The 18037-nt window shown below is 54.3% G+C and overlaps 1 protein-coding gene across 4 annotated transcripts; it reads right to left on the bottom strand.

The window, feature by feature from the left end:
* Positions 1-1271: 1271 nt before the first annotated feature.
* On the bottom strand, positions 1272-17691 carry ORAI2 (ORAI calcium release-activated calcium modulator 2). 4 transcript variants are annotated; one of them, XM_074034632.1, is made up of 5 exons: positions 17552-17691; positions 14572-14679; positions 11169-11406; positions 7913-8068; positions 1272-3302 (listed from the first exon to the last, which is right to left on the bottom strand). In XM_074034632.1, the coding sequence occupies exon 5, from the start codon at positions 3294-3296 to the stop codon at positions 2763-2765; it is 534 nt and encodes a 177-aa protein (XP_073890733.1). In that variant the 5' UTR covers positions 3297-3302; positions 7913-8068; positions 11169-11406; positions 14572-14679; positions 17552-17691; the 3' UTR covers positions 1272-2762. The 4 variants fall into 4 exon arrangements, with proteins under 4 accessions (XP_073890733.1, XP_005549366.1, XP_005549365.1 ...); XM_005549309.4 differs by lacking the exon at positions 7913-8068 and having other exon boundaries at positions 14572-14702; XM_005549308.4 differs by lacking the exon at positions 7913-8068.
* Between the last annotated feature and the right edge of the window lie 346 nt (positions 17692-18037).

The following is an 18037-nucleotide window of genomic DNA, read 5'->3' as shown; positions in this document are numbered from 1 at the left end:
TGTCGCCCAGGCTGGAGTGCAGTGGCACGATCTCGGCTCACTGCAACCTCTGCCTCCTGGATTCAAGCAATTCTCTTGCCTCAGCCTGCCAAGTAGCTGGGATTACAGGTACCCACCACCATACCCGGCTAATTTTTTGTATTTTTACTAGAGATGGTTTCACCATGTTGTTGCCGAGGCTGGTCTTAAACTCCTGATCTCAAGTGATCTGCCCACCTCGGCCTCCCAAAGTGCTAAGATTACAGGCATGAGCCATTGCACCTGGCCTGGCTAATTTAAAATAATTTTTTTAGAGATGGGGTCTTGCTATGTTGCCCAGGCTGGTCTCGCACCCCTAGGCCCACGTGATCTTCCCTCCTCGGCCTTCCAAAGTGGTGGGATGACAGGCGTGCTCCACCTTGCCTGGCCAACACTGACGTTCTTTAGCAAAGCAAACACATATTAAACCATAAGAGGTGTTTCTACAGGCTGCAGGAAAGTACGGACGTGCTGGAGGGCAAGGGTCGCAGACAGATGTCTGCAGGGGACACAAAGGATGAACCCCTCAGAAGACACAGGGCTCTTCTCCGGCCCCCAAGGATGCCACAACTTTCTCGTGGGGACCCTCGGCGTGACTCCCCAAGGGCCCCTCAGCACGGGGAATTGCGTGTCAGGGTCTCTGTTCTCTGCTGCAGCCACATTTCCAGAGACCCCAACCAGGCCACCCAGAACTCCATGGCACAGCCAGCCCGGACCCCGGAGAGAGCGTAAGCTTTTACAAGAGATGTGATCAGAGCACGAAGAAGCCCAGTGACTATTTTTTTTTTTTTTTTTTTTTTTGTAGATGAAGTTTCGCTCTTGTTGCCCAGGCTGTAGTGCAATGGCATGATCTCGGCTCACTGCAACCTCTGCCTCCTGGGTTCAAGTGATTCTCCTCCTGCCTCAGCCTCCTGAGTAGCTGGGACTACAGACCCGCCACCACACCCAGTTAATTTTTTTTTTTTTGGAGATGGAGTCTCGCTCTGTCGCCCAAGCTGGAGTGCAGTGGCGTGATCTCAGCTCACTGCAAGCTCCGCCTCCCAGGTTCACGCCATTCTCCTGCCTCAGCCTCCCATGTAGCTGGGACTACAGGCGCCCGCCACCACGCCCGGCTAATTTTTTGTATTTTTTATAGAGACGGGGTTTCACCATGTTGGCTAGGCTGGTCTCGAACTCCTGACCTCAAGTGATCCGCCCGCCTTGGCCTCCCAAAGTGCTGGGATTACAGGCGTTAGCCATCGCGCCCGGCCTAATTTTTGTATTTTTAGTAGAGGTGGGGTTTCACCATGTTGGCCAGGCTGATCCGGAACTCCTGACCTCAGGTGATCCACCCACCTTGGCCTCCCAAAGTGCTGGGATTACAGGCATGAGCCACTGCGCCTGGCCCCAGTGACTATGAGAACAAAAGACAAGGCATGGCTGGCTCTCCAGGTTACAGCTGGAGAAGAGGGGAAAGGTGGTTGGTTGTACAAGCAGCTCAGGGAAGCTGGTGCTGCGGCGTGCATACACGGCCCAAGAGTGTGGCTTTGGGTCTACCAGATGCCCTTAGGGAAAAGGCCAGAACCTGCACTGCACAGCGCAGTCACCATGTGTGGTGGGACCCAGTGTCGGCTGAGAGGCCTGGAGGGGTCTTGCTTCCCTTGTAGTCACTCGGTGTCATAACAAGGAGGGCACCCATTTGGCCTGGGCCAACCCCTGGCCCCACTATCCACAGGCCAGGCCAGGCCAATGGCCTTGCCTAGACAGGAAGTCCCCCAGGATGTCCGCTCGCTGCCTGGGGCCACAGGAAGCTGCACAGGCTCCGGGGCCTGAGCCAAAGCCTCTGCCTCGGGCTGCCACAGCCCAGGGGAGTGGCTGAGTCAGCCTCAGAGGCCATTCTGTGGCTGACAGCTGGAGGCCGCTGGCTGTGGGGGAAGGATCCTTTCCCCACCCCGGTGGCCCCACTGAGTCCGTGTGGCCAGGGCTCTCTCTGGCTGAGAAAAGAGAATTTGAGCCTAGCATACTATGCAGCAGCCCTCAAATAATTCAACTTCCTCATGCGGGTGTCTCGTAGATGCCCGTGAACATGTCTCCTCCGGCTCAGCCAGGCCGCGCCCCCGATGGAAACATCCCCGGGGGCCTGACACCACTGCCGAGGGCTGCAGCACCCCCCGCACTTGCTGGGCTGACGTGTGTCCTGGCTCCCGTCTTCCCCTGAAGCCAGGCCACCCAGCTTCCTCCAGGGCCAGGCAGGGAAGCACCAAGCCCTGCCGTGCACCTGCACCCACTCAAATGCCACAGCCCTCGTGTCATCACTGTCACACGGGCCACTCGGCATCCACGAAGCCCACCACGGGTCTCTGGGGCAATCGTTCTCTGAAAGCAAAAGCCTGCCCTGGCTCTCCCAGGCCCACCAGCCACGCATGCCGGGTCTGAGCACCCACTGGGTGCTGCTTGGAGGCCCTCCTGGCCCAGGACTGATGGGCAGATCCCACTGTAGCCTCTTCACTGTGTCCCCGACCCAGGAAACCCTGAGGCCAAGGAACCAGCCTGGTTTTGCCCCCAATACTCTTAGCAACACAGTCCCTCGTTGAACCAGATGGTTCCATCTCAGGAGAAGTCATCCAGTGCTTATGGTATTAAGACAAGAGGAAAACTTTGGTCTTGAACTACCCGGCAGCCTTGCAAAATGTCTGCATCTGACAAATCCCCGCCTCTGCGGGCTCCCGGGCACAGGGCCGCCCCCAGCCCCGGCCCTCAGCCCCTCACACGACCTGCAGGCTGCGCTCATGCCCGTCCAGCTGGACCTTGAGCTTGTGGAGCTCCTCGATCTCGCGGTTGTGGCGCTCCGTTTTGTGGCGCACCAGAGAGCGGTAGAAGTGGATGGTGAAGACCACGAAGATGAGGCCCACGGGCACCATGATGATGGTGGACACCAGCGCGGCCTGCCAGCCCGTGTGGCTCCCGGGGCCGGGCGGGGGGCCAGGCTGGCGCCGGGCGTCCACAGGGAGGAACTTGATCCAGCAGAGCAGCACCACCTCGGCCAAGAAGAGCAGGATGCCTAGCACGGTGGAGAAGCCCCAGGCCAGCTCGATGTAGGGGTGCATGCGCTCATGCGGAGACTCGCTGATGGAGTTCAGGTTGTGGATGTTGCTCACGGCCTCCACGTTGGGCAGGATGCAGGTGCTGATGAGGAGGGCGAACAGGTGCACGGCCACCAGCACCGTGGTGCAGGCGCTGAAGGCAATCAACAGCGGCCGAGGGTACTGGTACTGCGTCTCCAGCTGCACCTCCACCATGGCCACCTGTGGGGACAGCAGACAGGTGGTGCTGGGTGTGGGGAGGGCAAGGCGTGGCCCCACCAGGGCCACCTGCCAGGCAGAGCAGGGGCTGGGCCAGGTTCGGGGGACAGGGTAGCCATGGGCTCTCCTGCTGGCGGGACTCACCCATGTTCTGGGCCCTTGAAGAGCAGAGGGCAACCTCCTCACTGATCAAATGTTTCACATTTTCCTTTGTTCTAATTAGCTAAAGAAGACTGCACTGAGAAAAAAAATCTCAACAGTACAGAAGAGGCCAGTGCGGTGGCTCATGCCTGTAATCCCAGCACTTTGGGAGGCCGAGGCGGGTGGATCACTCGAGGCTAGGAGTTGGAGACCAGCCTGGTCAACATGGTGAACCCCCGTCTCTACTAAAAATACAAAAAGTAGCTGGGCGTGGTGGCAGGCACCTGTAATCCCAGCTACTCGGGAAGCTGAGGCAGAAGAATCGCTTGAACCTGGGAGGCGGAGGTTGCAGTGAGCCAAGATCGTGCCACTGCACTCTAGCCTGGGCGACAAAATGAGACTCTGTCTCAAAACAAAACAAGCCACAAAAGTTTAAAAAAGAAAGGAAAAAGAAAGAAAGAGAGAGAGGAAGGAAGGAAGGAAGGGGAGGAGGGAGGGAGGGAAAAACTGGCCGAGTACAATGGTTCATGCCTGTAATACCAGTGGTTTGGAAGGTTGAGGCAGGAGGATCACTTGAGGCCAGGAATTCCAGGCTGCTGTGAGCCCCGATCACACCACTGCACTCCAGCCTGGGGAACAGAGGGAGACCCTGTCTCTACAAAAAATATACAACATTAGCTAGGCTTGGTGGCACATGCCTGTAGTCCCAGCTACTGGGGAGACTGAGGTGGGAGGATCGCTTGAATCCGGGAGATCCAGGCTGCAATGAGCTATGATCACACCATTGCACTTCAGCCCATGTGACAGAGCGAGACCTCGTCTCTACAAAAAAAGGAAACTGACCTTTCAAAGGTAAAAATTGGCCAGGCACGATGACTCATGCCTATACTCCTTCCTTTGGGAGGCAGAGGCAGGAGGATCGCTTGAACCCAGGAGTTTGAGACTAGCCTGGGCAACATAGTGAGAGCCCATCTTGACAAAAAAAAAACCCTGACCTTTTAAAATATAACAACTGAAACTGCCGACAGTCCCCAGACTTAGAGCTGAACACCTGGATGGCCTCAGACAGACCACGTGGTGCCTCCTCAGCAGAGGCCAAAAGCCCAGCGAGAGCCAGCACCTCGAAAGCCCAGGAAAAGTGATGAAAGTGAGGCCGAGGGTGAGGAGGGAAAGGAGGCATGGCTGGGTCTCCTGAGGAAGCAAAATCATCAATCACAGTCAGAGGTTACAGCAGGTATGGTCTAAAACGGACAAACTAAGGAATCGCAGGCTCTGCTTGGTGTCTTGAAATGTGAGGTCAGCCAGGCGCGGTGGCTCATGCCTGTAATCCCAGCACTTTGGGAGGGCGAGGCGAGTGGATCACTTGAGGTCAGGAGTTGGAGACCAGCCTGGCCCACACGGTGAAATCCTGTCTCTACTAAAAATACAAAAAATTAGCTGGTCCTGGTGGCGGGCGCCTGTAATCCCAGCTACTCGGGAGGCTGAGGCAGGAGAATCGCTTGAACCCAGGAAGCAGAGGTTGCAGTGAGCGGAGATCATGCCACTGTACTCCAGCCTAGGCGACAGAGCAGGACTCTGTTTCAAAAAAAAAAAAGAAGAAAGAAGCCAGGGGAAGATTCTTCTACCCACTGTGTTTCCCTCCTAGACCTAAGCCATCCCTGTTTAAAAAACAAAAAAAAACAAAAAAAACTCAGGCCAGGTGCGGTGGCTCATGCCTGTAATCCTAGCACTTTAGGAAGCCAAGGGGGTACGGATCACTTGAGGTCAGGAGTTTGAGAGCAGCCTGGCCAACATGGCAAAAACTCTCTGTGAAAAATACAAAAATGAACCGGGCATGGTGGTTTGTGCCTGTAATCCCAGCTACTCGGGAGGCTGAGGCAGGAGAATCGCTTGAATCTGGGAGGTAGAGGTTTCAGTGAGCTGAAATCATGCCACTGCACTCCAGCCTGGGTGACAAAGTGAGACCCTGCCACAAAAAAATAAATAAATAAAATAAAATAAAAAATAACTCAGGAGGCTGGGCCCCAGAGTTGGAGGCTGCAGTGACCTATGAATGCACCACTGCACCCCAGCCTGGGCAATAGAGCGATATCCTGTCTGGGAACGAATAAAGTAAAAAATAAAATAAAATGATATATATGAAGATTTCATAATGTCCTTCAGCAACTGCCACCTCTTAGTGGTGATGGAATGCTTCCTAGATAAAAGAAGATATGGCCGGGCGCGGTGGCTCACGCCTGTAATCCCAGCCCTTTGGGAAGCTGAGGTGGGCAGATCACTTGAGGTTAGGAGCTCGAGACCAGCCTGACCAACGTGGCAAAACCCCATCTCTACTAAAAATACAAAAATTAGCCGAGCATGGTGGTGGGCACCTGTAGTCCCAGCTACTCGGGAGGTTGAGGCAGGAGAATCTCTTGAACCCGGGAGGCGAAGGTTGCAGTGAGCCAGATTGCACCACTGCACTCCAGCCTGGGCGACAGAGTGAGACTATATTTCAAAAAAAAAAAAAAAGACGACATGGCAGTCCTAGTAGACCAGAGCTGAACAGCAACTCACCAATAATATGGCTGGGGCTATTGTGAAACGCATCCAAAAACCAGTAGCCACAGAACATGGGCTGAGGGATGGTTTTTCTCAGTGTGGCCCTGGCTTGGCTATGGTCACCTCAAAGGATATGGCCCAAGTGACAAATATTACAAACCACAGAGGCCTCCAAGACAGGAAATAAAGATGATTACGAGGTAGCGGGCAGAGCTCACAAAAAGTGGTTTTGTTCCGCCTTAAGAGGAGAAAAGGGACTGAGTGAGCGGCCTCACACCTGTGATCCCAGCACTTTGGAAGGCTAAGGCGGGAGATCACTTAAAACCAGGAGTTCAAGACCAGCCCGGGCAACAAAGCGAGACCCCATCTCTATTAAAAAAAAAAAAAAAAAAAGAAGAAGAAGAAAAGAGAAGGAAATTTTTTACTGTGTTTATGCGAATTATTTTTAATTTAAATTACATTTTTTGTTTGTCTGTTTGTTTGTTTTGAGACGGAGTCTCGCTCTGTCGCCCAGGCTGGAGTGCAGCGGCCGGATCTCAGTTCACTGCAAGCTCCGCCTCCCGGGTTTACGCCATCCTCCTGCCTCAGCCTCCCGAGTAGCTGGGACTACAGGCGCCCGCCACCCCGCCCGGCTAGTTTTTTGTACTTTTTTAGTAGACACGGGGTTTCATCATGTTCGCCAGGATGGTCTCGATCTCCTGACCTCATGATCCACCCTTCTCGGCCTCCCAAAGTGCTGAGATTACAGGCTTGAGCCACCGCACCCAGCCTTTTCTTTTTTTTAAGTGAGACAGAGTCTCGCTCTGTTGCCCAGGCTGGAGTGCAATGGCGCTATCTCGGCTTACTACCTCTGCTTCCTGGGTTCAAGCGATTCTCCTTCCTCAGTCTCCCCAATAGCCCACTATGGCTGACTAATTTTTTTTTTTTTTAAGATGGAGTCTTGCTCTGTTGCCCAGGGTGGAGTGCAGTGGCATGATCTCAGCTCACTCCAACCTCCCCTTCCCAGGTTCAAGTGATCCTCCCGCTTCAGCCTCCTGAGAAGCTGGGGTTACAGGTGCCAGCCACCACACCTGGCTTTTTTTTTTTTTTTTTTTTGAGATGGAGTTTTGCTCTGCCACCGAGGCTGGAGTACAGTACAGCGATCTCAGCTCACTGCAACCTTCGCCTCCCGGGTTCAAGTGATTCTCGTGCCTCAGCCTCCCGAGTAGCTGGGACTACAGGCTTGTGCCACCACACATGGCTAATTTTTTGTTTTTTTAGTAGAGACGGGGTTTCACCGTGTTAGCCAGGGTGGTCTCCATCTCTTGACCTCGCGATCTGCCCGCCTCAGTCTCCCAAAATGCTCGGATTACAGGTGTGAACCACTGCACCTGGCCTAAGTTCTGTATTTTCAGTAGAGACAGTGTTTCACCAGGTCAGCCAGGATGGTCTCCAACTCATGACCTCAGGTGATCTGCTCACCTCGGTCTCCCAAAATGCTGAGATTACAGGCATAAGCCATGGTGCCCGGCCCTCCTTTTCATATTTTTAGTAGAGACTGGGTTTCCCCATGTTGGCCAGGCGATCTGGAACTCCTGACCTCAAGTGATCGGCCAGCCTCAGTCTCCCAAAGTGCTGGGATTACAGTGAACCACCGTGCCTGGCCTATGTAGAGGTTTTATGAGGGGGGCCTCGGATCACTGGTTCTCCGTGTTGGGGGAAGAATATGCATCAAGAAATAAGCTTCAGGTTAGGCACAAGCACGCGTTGCTAGACAAAGGAACAGCTTTGCAATTCTAATGAGGGAAGACACACTATAAAGGCGAACTCTTCCTAGCAATCTGTACCTTTGCCTGTTCCCAGGGCCCTGCCCCGACTCAGCTAGTTTCTGATGATTTGTACTTGTCACTTATTTTTCCCAAGCTGCCCTGCAGTCTGAAGAATGATCTGACCTAATGACGCTATGCTAATCTAATCAAGCAGGTGCACTGCGGCTCCCCCCGGGTCTCAGCTCCACGCCAGACGGTTCATGTGCTTCCCACTGCAGCTGGCGCTCTGTATCTCTGAGTTCCACATCTGCAGATTCAACCCACCGCGGGTCAAAAATACTTGGGGGAAAAAACAAAATGAAACAACAATATTTTCCCCTTGGCATAAGGTGAAGAAAAAAATAACAAACAAACATACAAAACCTAGCCTGGGCAACACAGCAAGACCCACCTCTTTTTTTTTTTTTTTTTTTGAGATGCAGTCTTGCTCTGTCGCCCAGGCTGGAGTGCAGTGGCGCCATCTCAGCTCAGTGCAACCTCCCATCCTGGGTTCAAGCAATTCTCCGTCTCAGCCTCCAGAGTAGCCAGGATTACGGGCACCTGCTACCACGTCCGTCTAATTTTTGTATTTTTTTTTTTTTTTTTTTGAGACAGAGTGTCACTCTGTCGCCCAGGCTGGAGTGCGGTGGCCGGATCTCAGCTCACTGCAAGCTCCGCCTCCCGGGTTCACGCCATTCTCTTGCCTCAGCCTCCGGAATAGCTGGGACTACAGGCGCCCGCCACCTCACCCGGCTAGTTTTTTGTATTTTTTTTAGTAGAGACGGGGTTTCACCGGGTTAGCCAGGATGGTCTCTATCTCCTGACCTCGTGATCCGCCCGTCTCGGCCTCCCAAAGTGCTGGGATTACAGGCTTGAGCCACCGCGCCCAGCCTAATTTTTGTATTTTTAGTAGAGACAGGGTTTCACCATCTTGGCCAGGCTGGTCTTGAACACCTGACCTCATGATCCACCCGTCTTGGCCTCGCAAAGTGCTGGGATTACAGGCGTGAGCCACGGAACCCAGCCTCCACCTCTTCTTTTTTTGAGATGGAGTCTTGCTCTGTCACCCAAGCTGGAGTGCGGTGGCGCCATCTTGGCTCACTGCAACCTCCACCTCCCAGGTTCAAGTGATCTTCCTGCCTCAGCCTCTTGAGTAGCTGGGATTACAGGCACGTGCCACCAAGCCCGGCTAATTTTTGTATGTTTAGTAGAGACAGGGTGCCACCATGTTGGCTAGGCTGGTCTTGAACTCCTGACTTGAGGTGATCTGCCCGCCTCAGCCTCCCAAAGCGCTGGGATTACAGGCATGAGCCACCGCGCCCAGTCAGCTTTTTCTTTTAAATTGTATCATCAGTCTAACAATTGAGCCTCTGGCCTATAGAAAAACAATAGAGGCCGGGTGTGGTGGCTCACACCTGTAATACCAGCACTTTGGGAGGCCGAGGTGGGTGGATCACCTGAGGTTAGGAATTCAAGACCAGCCTGGCCAACATGGTGAAACCCCATCTCTACTAAGAATACAAAAATTAGCCGGGTGTGGTGACGTGTGCTTGTAGTCCCAGCTACTTGGGAGGCTGAGGCAGGAGAATCACTTGAATTCAGGAGGCGGAGGTTGCAGTGAGCCCAATTCACACCACTGCACTCCAGCCTGGGTGACAGAGCAAGACTCCATCTCAAAACAAAAACAAACAAAAAGAAAAACAATAATTGTTTTCACATAAGGAAACAGGCTGGACAAGGTGTAATGCTAGCACTTTGGGAGGCCGAGGTGAGAAAATCACCTGAGAGTTCAAGACTGCAGCGAGCCATGATTGCACCCCTGCACTCCAGCCTAGGCAACAGAGCAGAGAACTTGTCTCTAAAAAAAAAAAAAAATTAGCCAGGCGTGGTGGCACGTGCCTATAATTCCAGCTACTCAGGAGGCTGAGACAGGCGGATGGCTTGAGCCCAGGAAGTAGAGGCTGCAGTGAGCCATGATCACACCACTGCCTTCTCCAGCCTGGGCAACAGACAGGGACCGTCTCTAAAAACAAAACAACAACAAAAAAATCACTTCCGCCCAATAGGACCTGTAAGCACACTGTTGTGTCCTCACTGTGAGTCCTTAACCTCTGGGACAATTCCCTCCAGGGGTGTGGGTCAGCGGCTTTGGAGTCAACAGGAGATGGGCCCCTTGTCAGAGCCACAGCTTTGTCCGAAACTGACTCTTGTCCTAGAGGATGACTCAGAGGGAAGGCGGCCACCGGGAGCCAGGCCAAAAGCTCTGCTTTGTCACCCTGGAGTTCACATTCCAGGAACTTCTGCATCGCTAACTGGGCTAAACTGATCCAACCCCAATCAATCCCTGGGGCCTGCTCAGAGATCCCTGAGAGCTCCAAACGTTTGGGTGGTGCCCGAGACGGGGCAGACGTGGGCACTTTTCTCCAGGAAACCCTGTACCATGCAGCGATTTGATTTGATTTTATCTTTTTAATTAATTAATTAATCTATTTATTTTGAGACAAAGTCTCACTCTTGACCAGGTTGGAGTATAGTGGTGTGACCTTGGCTCACTGCATCCTCCGGCCTCCCAGGTTCAAGCAATTCTTTTGTCTCAGTCTCCCGAGTAGCTGGGATTACAGGCGCCTGCCACCATACCCAGCTTGTTTTTTTGTACTTTTAGTAGAGATGGTGTTTCACTGTGTTGGCCAGGCTGGTCTTGAACTCCTGATCTCAAGTGATCCACCCACCTCGGCCTCCCAAAGTGTTGGGATTACAGGCATGAGCCACTGCGCCCGGCCAAAATAAAGAAATAAATAAATTTTATTTTTTCTTTTTGGAGATGGGGTCTCACTCTGACGTCCAGGCTGGAGTGAAGTCATGTGATCATAACGCATTGAGGCCTCGGCCTCCTGGGCTCAAGTGATCCTCCCGCCTCAGCCTCCCAAATACCTGGGGCTATAGGTACGTGCCACCAAGTCTGGATAATTATTTATTTTTGTAAAGACAGGGGTCTTGTCTTGCTGTGTTGCCCAGGCTGGTCTCAAACTCCTGGCCTCAAGCTATTCTCCCACCTTGGCCTCCCAAAGTGCTGGGATTACAGGTGTGAGTCACTGCACCTGAGCTACTATAATTACCCTGCACCAACCTCCCTCCTTGCTAAGCAAGTACTTGATGTGAACAGGACAGAGTGGGCTTTCTGAAGATTCTAGGGCTGGGAGCCCCTGGCATACACCCAGCACCCTCACTCACATTGACAGTCGCCCAAGTCCCATCTGGTGGGACTTGGGCGGATGCTTTCCACTGGTCCATCCTGGCTGCCAGAGACTGGAGGGAACACTTTGGTCCCCGAGGCATCCCGGGACCTCAGTTAGCAAAGCCCGTCTGACCAGCGAGCTCCTCACCTGGCGTGCACACTCACCATGGCGAAGCCGGAGAGGAGGGCGGAGGTCCTGCTGGAGGCCTTCAGCTTGGCCCTGCTTAGGTAGAGCTTCCGCCACGACAGGGCCTGTACTGAGTGGTGGTTGGAGGTGACCAGTTCCAGGTAGCTGCGGCGGACCCAGTCCCGGTAATCCATGCCCTTGTGGCCGGGCTCCGGGCAGGCAGGAGTAGAGGGGTCGACAGGCACGTTGAGCTCAGCGCTCATGGTGGGAGCCAGGCTGAAGGTGGGAGAGAGACATGCTCAGGTATCCTAGGTTACTGCAGCCTGGAAGAGCTAGACTCTAAGCCCATTCAACCTACAGGGGCTGCCCAGGGGTTTAGAAAGTGCCCAGGACCTAAAGTTATGATTGTTTGTTTGTTTGCTTTTGAGACAGTGTCTCGCTCTGTCACCTAGGCTGCAGTGCAGTGGGGCAATCTCACCTCACTGGAAACTCTGGCTCCCAGGTTCAAGTAATTCTTCTGCTCAGTCTCCCGAGTAGCTGGGATTATAGGTGTGCGCCACCACGCCCAGCTAATTTTTGTATTTTTAATACAGACAGGGTTTCATCATGTTGGCCAGGCTGGTCTTGAACTCCTGACCTCAAGTGATCTGCCTGCCTCAGCCTCCCAAAGTGCTGGGATTACAGGTATGAGCCACTGCGCCCAGCCTCCAGGACCAAAGTTCTGAAACCTGGATTTGACTCTACTGTGTGATTCTGAGCATGACAGCTGACCTTTCTGAGCTGGCTCTTTCATCTTGAGAATGGGGATATTTCCACCTATAGGACTTTTAATTTATTTTATTTTACATATTTTTTTGAGACAGTCTCGCTGAGTCACCCAGGCTGGATGGAGTGCAGTGGTGCAATCTCTGCTCACTGCAACCTCCGACTCCCAGATTCAAGTGATTCTCCTGCCTCAGCCTCCCAAGTACCTGGGACTACAGGCACCCGCCACCACACCTGGCTAATTTTTTTTTTTTTTTTTTTTTTTTTTTTTTGAGACGGGGTCTCGCTCTGTCGCCGGGGCTGGAGTGCAGTGGCCGGATCTCAGCTCACTGCAAGCTCCGCCTCCCGGGTTCACGCCATTCTCCTGCCTCAGCCTCCCGAGTAGCTGGGACTACAGGCGCCCGCCACCTCACCCGGCTAGTTTTTTGTATTTTTTAGTAGAGACGGGGTTTCACCGTGTTAGCCAGGATGGTCTCGATCTCCTGACCTCGTGATCCGCCCGTCTCGGCCTCCCAAAGTGCTGGGATTACAGGCTTGAGCCACCGCGCCCGGCCACCTGGCTAATTTTTGTATTTTTTTTTTTTTTTTTTTTGAGACAGAGTCTCGCTCTGTCGCCCAGGCTGGAGTGCTGTGGCCGGATCTCAGCTCACTGCAAGCTCCGCCTCCCGGGTTCCCGCCATTCTCCTGCCTCAGCCTCCCGAGTAGCTGGGACTACAGGCGCCCGCCACCTCGCCTGGCTAGTTTTTTGTATTTTTTAGTAGAGACGGGGTTTCACCGTGTTAGCCAGGATGGTCTCGATCTCCTGACCTCCTGATCCGCCCGTCTCGGCCTCCCAAAGTGCTGGGATTACAGGCTTGAGCCACCGCGCCCGGCCATTTTTGTATTCTTAGTAGAGATGGAGTTTCACCATGTTGGACAAGCTGGTCTCGAACTCCTGACCTCAGGTGATGCAACTGCCTCAGGCTCCCAAGATGATGAGATTACAGGTGTGAGCCACCGTGCCTGGCCTTCAACTTAAATTTTGATCATTACAGTTCACCCTAAGAAAAATACTGGACTTACAAAACTAAAGCCACATCCAGGCTACAAGGCAAACTTTTAGCAAGATGAAAAATGAAATCCACCAACTCACATGACCACATTTTAAGGAGAAACAGACGGCGGAGATGCCTGGACTCATACCTGGTAGACATCTGGTTTGACTAACATGGATTAAACATCAGAAGGACGGATCTGTCAAGATTTGTGAATTTAAACCTAAATCTCCACTAAGTAGGGGATTGGCGGTCGCGTGTGTCCCAAGGAGCTGGGCTGCTCGGCCGCACGCCAGGATCCAGTTCTAATTAATCTGCAGGGCGTGCTTCAAGGGCACAGGCACCTTGTGGTTTACTTGGCATCAGAAAGAGTGACTTTACCAGCCTGGCCAACATGGTGAAACCCTGTTTCCACTAAAAATACAAAAATTAGCTGGGCGTGGTGGTGGGTGCCTGTAATCCCAGTGACTGGGGAGGCTGAGGCAGAGGCAAGAGAATCGCTTGAACCCAGGAGGTGAGGTTACAGTGAGCCAAGACTGTGCCACTGCACTCCAGCCTGAGTGACAGAGCAGAACTCTGTCTCAAGAAAGGAAAAGGAAGGAGAGGAAAGGAGAGGAAAGGAGAAGAGAGGAGAGGAGAGGAGAGGAGAGGAGAGGAGAGGAAGGGAAGGGGAGGGGAGGGGAGGGGAGGGGAGGGGAGGGGAGGGAAAGGAAAGGAAAGGGGAAAGGAAAGAGGAAAGGAAAGAAGACAGGAAAGAGGAAAGGAAAGGAAAGAAGAAAGGAAAGAGGAAAAGAAAGAGGAAAGGAAACGAAAAAGGAAAAAGGAAAGGAAAGGGAAGAAAAGGAAAGGGAAGGAAAAAGGAAAGGAAAGGGAAGGAGGCCGGGCGCGGTGGCTCAAGCCTGTAATCCCAGCACTTTGGGAGGCCGAGACGGGTGGATCATGAGGTCAGGAGATCAAGACCATCCTGGCTAACACGGTGAAACCCCATCTCTACTAAAAATACAAAAAAAAAAAACTAGCCGGGTGAGGTGGCGGGCGCCTGTAGTCCCAGCTACTCGGGAGGCTGAGGCAGGAGAATGGCGTGGACCCGGGAGGCGGAGCTTGCAGTGAGCTGAGATCCGGCCACTGCACTCCAGCCTGGGAGATAGAGCGAGACTCCGTCTCAAAAAAAAAAAAAAAAAGGAAAGGGAAGGAAAAAGGAAAGGAAAGGAAAAAGGAAAGGAAAGGGAAGGGAAGGAAAGGAAAGGGAAGGGAAGGAAAGGGAAAGGAAGGAAAGGGAAGAGAGTAACTTCTATGTCCAGGCCTACATAGGCCCCATGGAAAGTCTGCTTCAGGCTGTTACACACAGATCCGTGTTCTAGGTCCCAGGGAGTGTGGCTGGGGTGGATGGGTGGAGTGGGGGGGGGTGCTTAACAGGGTCAGCAGCTGAGGAAATGCCCCAAACTTAGTCCATCCATGCCAGAGTTGAGCCCCCATAATTGAAAATGCCCTAATTTGAAAATTACGCAGGAAGGTGCTGGAGGTGGAAAATCATGTCGCCTTTCCCTTTGTTCTCAACAAGGCTGCAAAGCCACAGCCTTCCCTGGCCAACAGGCCCTCTGGGAACAGTTCTGTGCTATTTCTGCCAGGGGATGCCAATTACCAGGTCATTTATACGAATGCCAACTTGGGCTCTCCGTCCCATCTCCTCATGCACATCCGCAGCCAGCAGCACCACGTCCAAGCACTTCCATCCCCGGGCGTACCTTCCCTTGGGGAGAATTCAGAGAAACACTGCAATCCATAGGTTAGCTCCACATAATGGAAAATGCTATAATTTGGAAACTGCATTTTTCCTCTTCCCTCACCCCCATAGTTAACAGAATTGAGCGTGCAGGTCTGATGACCCCAGTATACGGAGACTGCAGGGGTGAGACGCTAACCTTTGCTCCCTCCATCCTCCCTCCTCCATCACACAGGTGCTGAGCACACTTGGCACTTAAGGATCCAAGATGAAAGAGGCCAGAATTCATGGCCTCCCAGTAGGGGAGCAAGATAAGGGGATGTGGGTCGGAGCCGTGGTTCAAACCTGTCCTCCCAGCACTTTGGGAGGCTGAGGTGGGCGGATCACTAGAGGTCAGGAGTTTGAGACCAGCCTGGACAACATGGTGGAACCCTGTCTCTACTAAAAATACAAAAATTAACTGGGCGTGGTGGTGGGCGCCTGTAATCCCAGCTACTCAGGAGGCTGAGGCAGGAGAATCACTTGAGCCAGGGAGGTGAAGGTTGCAGTAAGCTGAGATTGCAGCACTGTACTCTAGCCTGGGCCACAAAGCAAGACTCCATCTCAAAAAATAAAAGAAAAGAAAATAAATTTAAAAAAAAGTCAGGCGCAGTGGCACATGCCTGTAATCCCAGCACTTTGGGAGGCTAAGACAGGTGGATCACTAGAAGTCAGGAGTTCAAGACCTGCCTGGTCAACATGGTGAAACCCCATCTCCACTAAAAATACAAAAATTGGCCAGGTGTGGTGGCATGCACTTGTAGTCCCAGCTACTCAGGAGGCTGAGGCAGGAGAATCACTTGAGTCCGGGAGGCAGAGGTTGGAGTGAGCTGAGACTGTACCACGGCACTCCAGCCTGGGTGACAGAGTGAGACTCTGTCTTAAAAAAAGAAAAAAAAAAAAAAAAATAGCCGGGTGTGCTGACAGAGGTTGCAGTGAGGCGAGAGCACACCATTGCACTCCAGCCTGGGCGACAGAGCAAGACTCCATCTCAAAAAAAAAAAAAAAGAGGTGGGGGCAATCCTCATCCACTGAGCTAAAGGCTTCAGTGGAGGGCAGGGAGCAGAGGACTGGCTGCCTCACACCAAGGCCAGGAAAAGGTGTCTGCAGATAACACCGCGGAGGGGACACAGCAGCCCTTTGCAGGCCAAAGTGCCTCACACCTGTAATCCCAGTGTTTTGTAAGGCCAAGGTGGGAGGATCACTTGAGGACAGGAGCTGGAGACCAGCCTAGGCAACATAGTAAGAAGCTGTCTCTAAAAATAATTTTTTTTTGAGATGGGGTCCTGCTGTGTTGCCAAGGCTGGAGTGCAGTGGCACGATCTCAGCTCCCTGCAAACTCTGCCTCCCAGGCTCAAGCGATCCTCCCTCCTCAACCTCCCAAGTAACTGGGACTACAGGTGTGTGCCACCACACCTGGCTAATTTTTTATTTTCGGTAGAGACAGGGTTTTGCCACGTTGGCCAGGCTGGTCTAGAACTCCTGAGCTCAAGGGATCTGCCCACCTTGGCCTCCCAAAGTGCTAAGATTACAGGCGTGAACCACTGCATGTGGACTCTAAAAAGAATTTCAAAAAAGAGGGACCGTTCCTCAAAGACAAGACGCTGCACGCATGGAAAGATTCTGAGAGACCGGAAGGCCACTCCAGGTGTATGTGTGGGGTGGCTCCCCTTGTCCAGGAGATAAGTAGGGAAGGTAGCTGCCACCTGGGGGGTGGAGGGGGCAGGGAGATGTGGGTGGAAGACACTTGGAGCCTGGGGCTGTGGAATGAGCCAGAGGGTCTGGGCAGCATGACTGGGCATCCAGCCACGGGAGAATGGAAGGAATCGGTGAGTGGAACGGTCTGGGCACTGCTAGATCATTCTGGTTTGGGACCACAGTTCAACCCAGGGAAATGGCTGGCCAACTGGGAGGAGTGGGAGGCAAGGGAGAGCCTGGTGGCCTCCAGAGGAAGGAAGGGTGAACAAGAGGGACGCTCCATCAGTAGGGGTGGGCTGGGCTCAGGTCTGAGAGTGGAGGTGAAGAGCTCAGGGCAGTGAGGGCTGAGGGTGGCTTCCTGGGAGCTGCCAGCCCTCCCATGCCCCATTGGTGAGGCCCTGCAGATGCCCCCAGAGTGGGTGGGGTTGTGGAGGAAAGGATGTCTGGAGCTAGGTCTTGAGACAGGTCTGCAGGTCTGGAAGGAGCAGCCCAGGAGGGGATTCCTATTCATCCTCTATGTTTCCAGTGCCATCTGTGTGTGCCAGGCCCGGTGGCTTGGGGGGAGGGACAGAGTCTGGGCCCCACACTGGATCCCAGGCAGGGGGTGGAGTGGGGCAGGATGGAGCCCTGCACTTCTGTCAGGTGGCACAGACCCTAGAGGATGCTCAGGGACTGAACCTTGTGGGGTTGCTTTTTTTGTTTTTTTCTTTAACGAGCAGTCAGAGAAAACAGATCTTGTAGAATAACGCGATCCCCTCTCTAAAGATGAGCGATTCTTCCTGCCTGGCCTGTTGGACACATTTCCACAGGGCGGTCTTGGAGTTTGACTTCCTCTAAGCATCTGGGGCACCGGCAATGGCGAGTGTCTCTCTCCGGCAGGCTCATTGGGAGGGGGCCTCCCAGTGACGCCCCCTTGCATCCCTGTCCCTCCCCCAGGGACACCCCGGTGTCCGGACCCGGCTGCGCCCTCGACCCGGATCCGCTGGGCGCCGCACCCCGCCAAGGATCCCGCGGGGTGGAGGTCACCAACCCCGGATGGGTGGTGACCGCGCCCCGGCAGCCTACAGTCGTCCCCTTCCCCGCCGAGAGTCCCCGGTCCAATTTCGGCGCCCCCAGCCGCAAGGACCCCGCTCCCGGCGCCAGCCCCCGCCGCCACACTCACCGGAGCTGCCCTCTCCCCGCCCGGCTCAGCTCCCGCTCGGGCTGCGTGGCCGCGTGGCCGCGTGGCCTGTGGCCCAGTGGCCCGGCCGGAGCGCCGAGCGCGGCCCCCTCCCTCCTTCCGCCGGTCGCGCGGGGTCCCCCGGCCCCGCCTCCGCCCCGCCCCCGCGGCCGCCGCAGCCGCTGCCAAGGCAACCGGGAGCCGCCGCCACGTGACCTGCCCGCGGGGGAGCCGCGGCCACGTCACCCGCCGGGCCGGGAGGGGCGGGGCTGGCGGCACCTCCTCGGAGTGGCGGGGTGGGGGTCCCTGTCTTACCTGGAACCACCCCGGGATCGCGCGCTGGAGAGGAGCAGGAGAGGTGGGAAGGCCCTGACCCGCGCGCATCCCTCCTGCCCCAGCTCCCGTCCCCCGCCCCAGCTCTGGGAGTCAAGGCTAGGCCCCCGCCCCATTGGAGATCTGGCTACCCACAGACCACGAGCTGGGCTTTCC

The sequence above is a fragment of the Macaca fascicularis genome, chromosome 3 (genome assembly GCF_037993035.2).
Source record: "Macaca fascicularis isolate 582-1 chromosome 3, T2T-MFA8v1.1".
In the NCBI taxonomy this organism is placed as follows: Eukaryota; Metazoa; Chordata; class Mammalia; order Primates; family Cercopithecidae; genus Macaca; species Macaca fascicularis.
This window is presented reverse-complemented; position numbering and strand designations above follow the sequence as displayed.

What these genes read in the sequence shown, in the direction of transcription:
- ORAI2 (XM_005549309.4), bottom strand. An exon ending in TCCTCTCCGGCTTCGCCATG is followed by an intron (nt 3,303 to 11,168) that starts GTGAGTGTGCAC and finishes CTGTCCCCACAG; the next exon opens with GTGGCCATGGTGGAGGTGCA.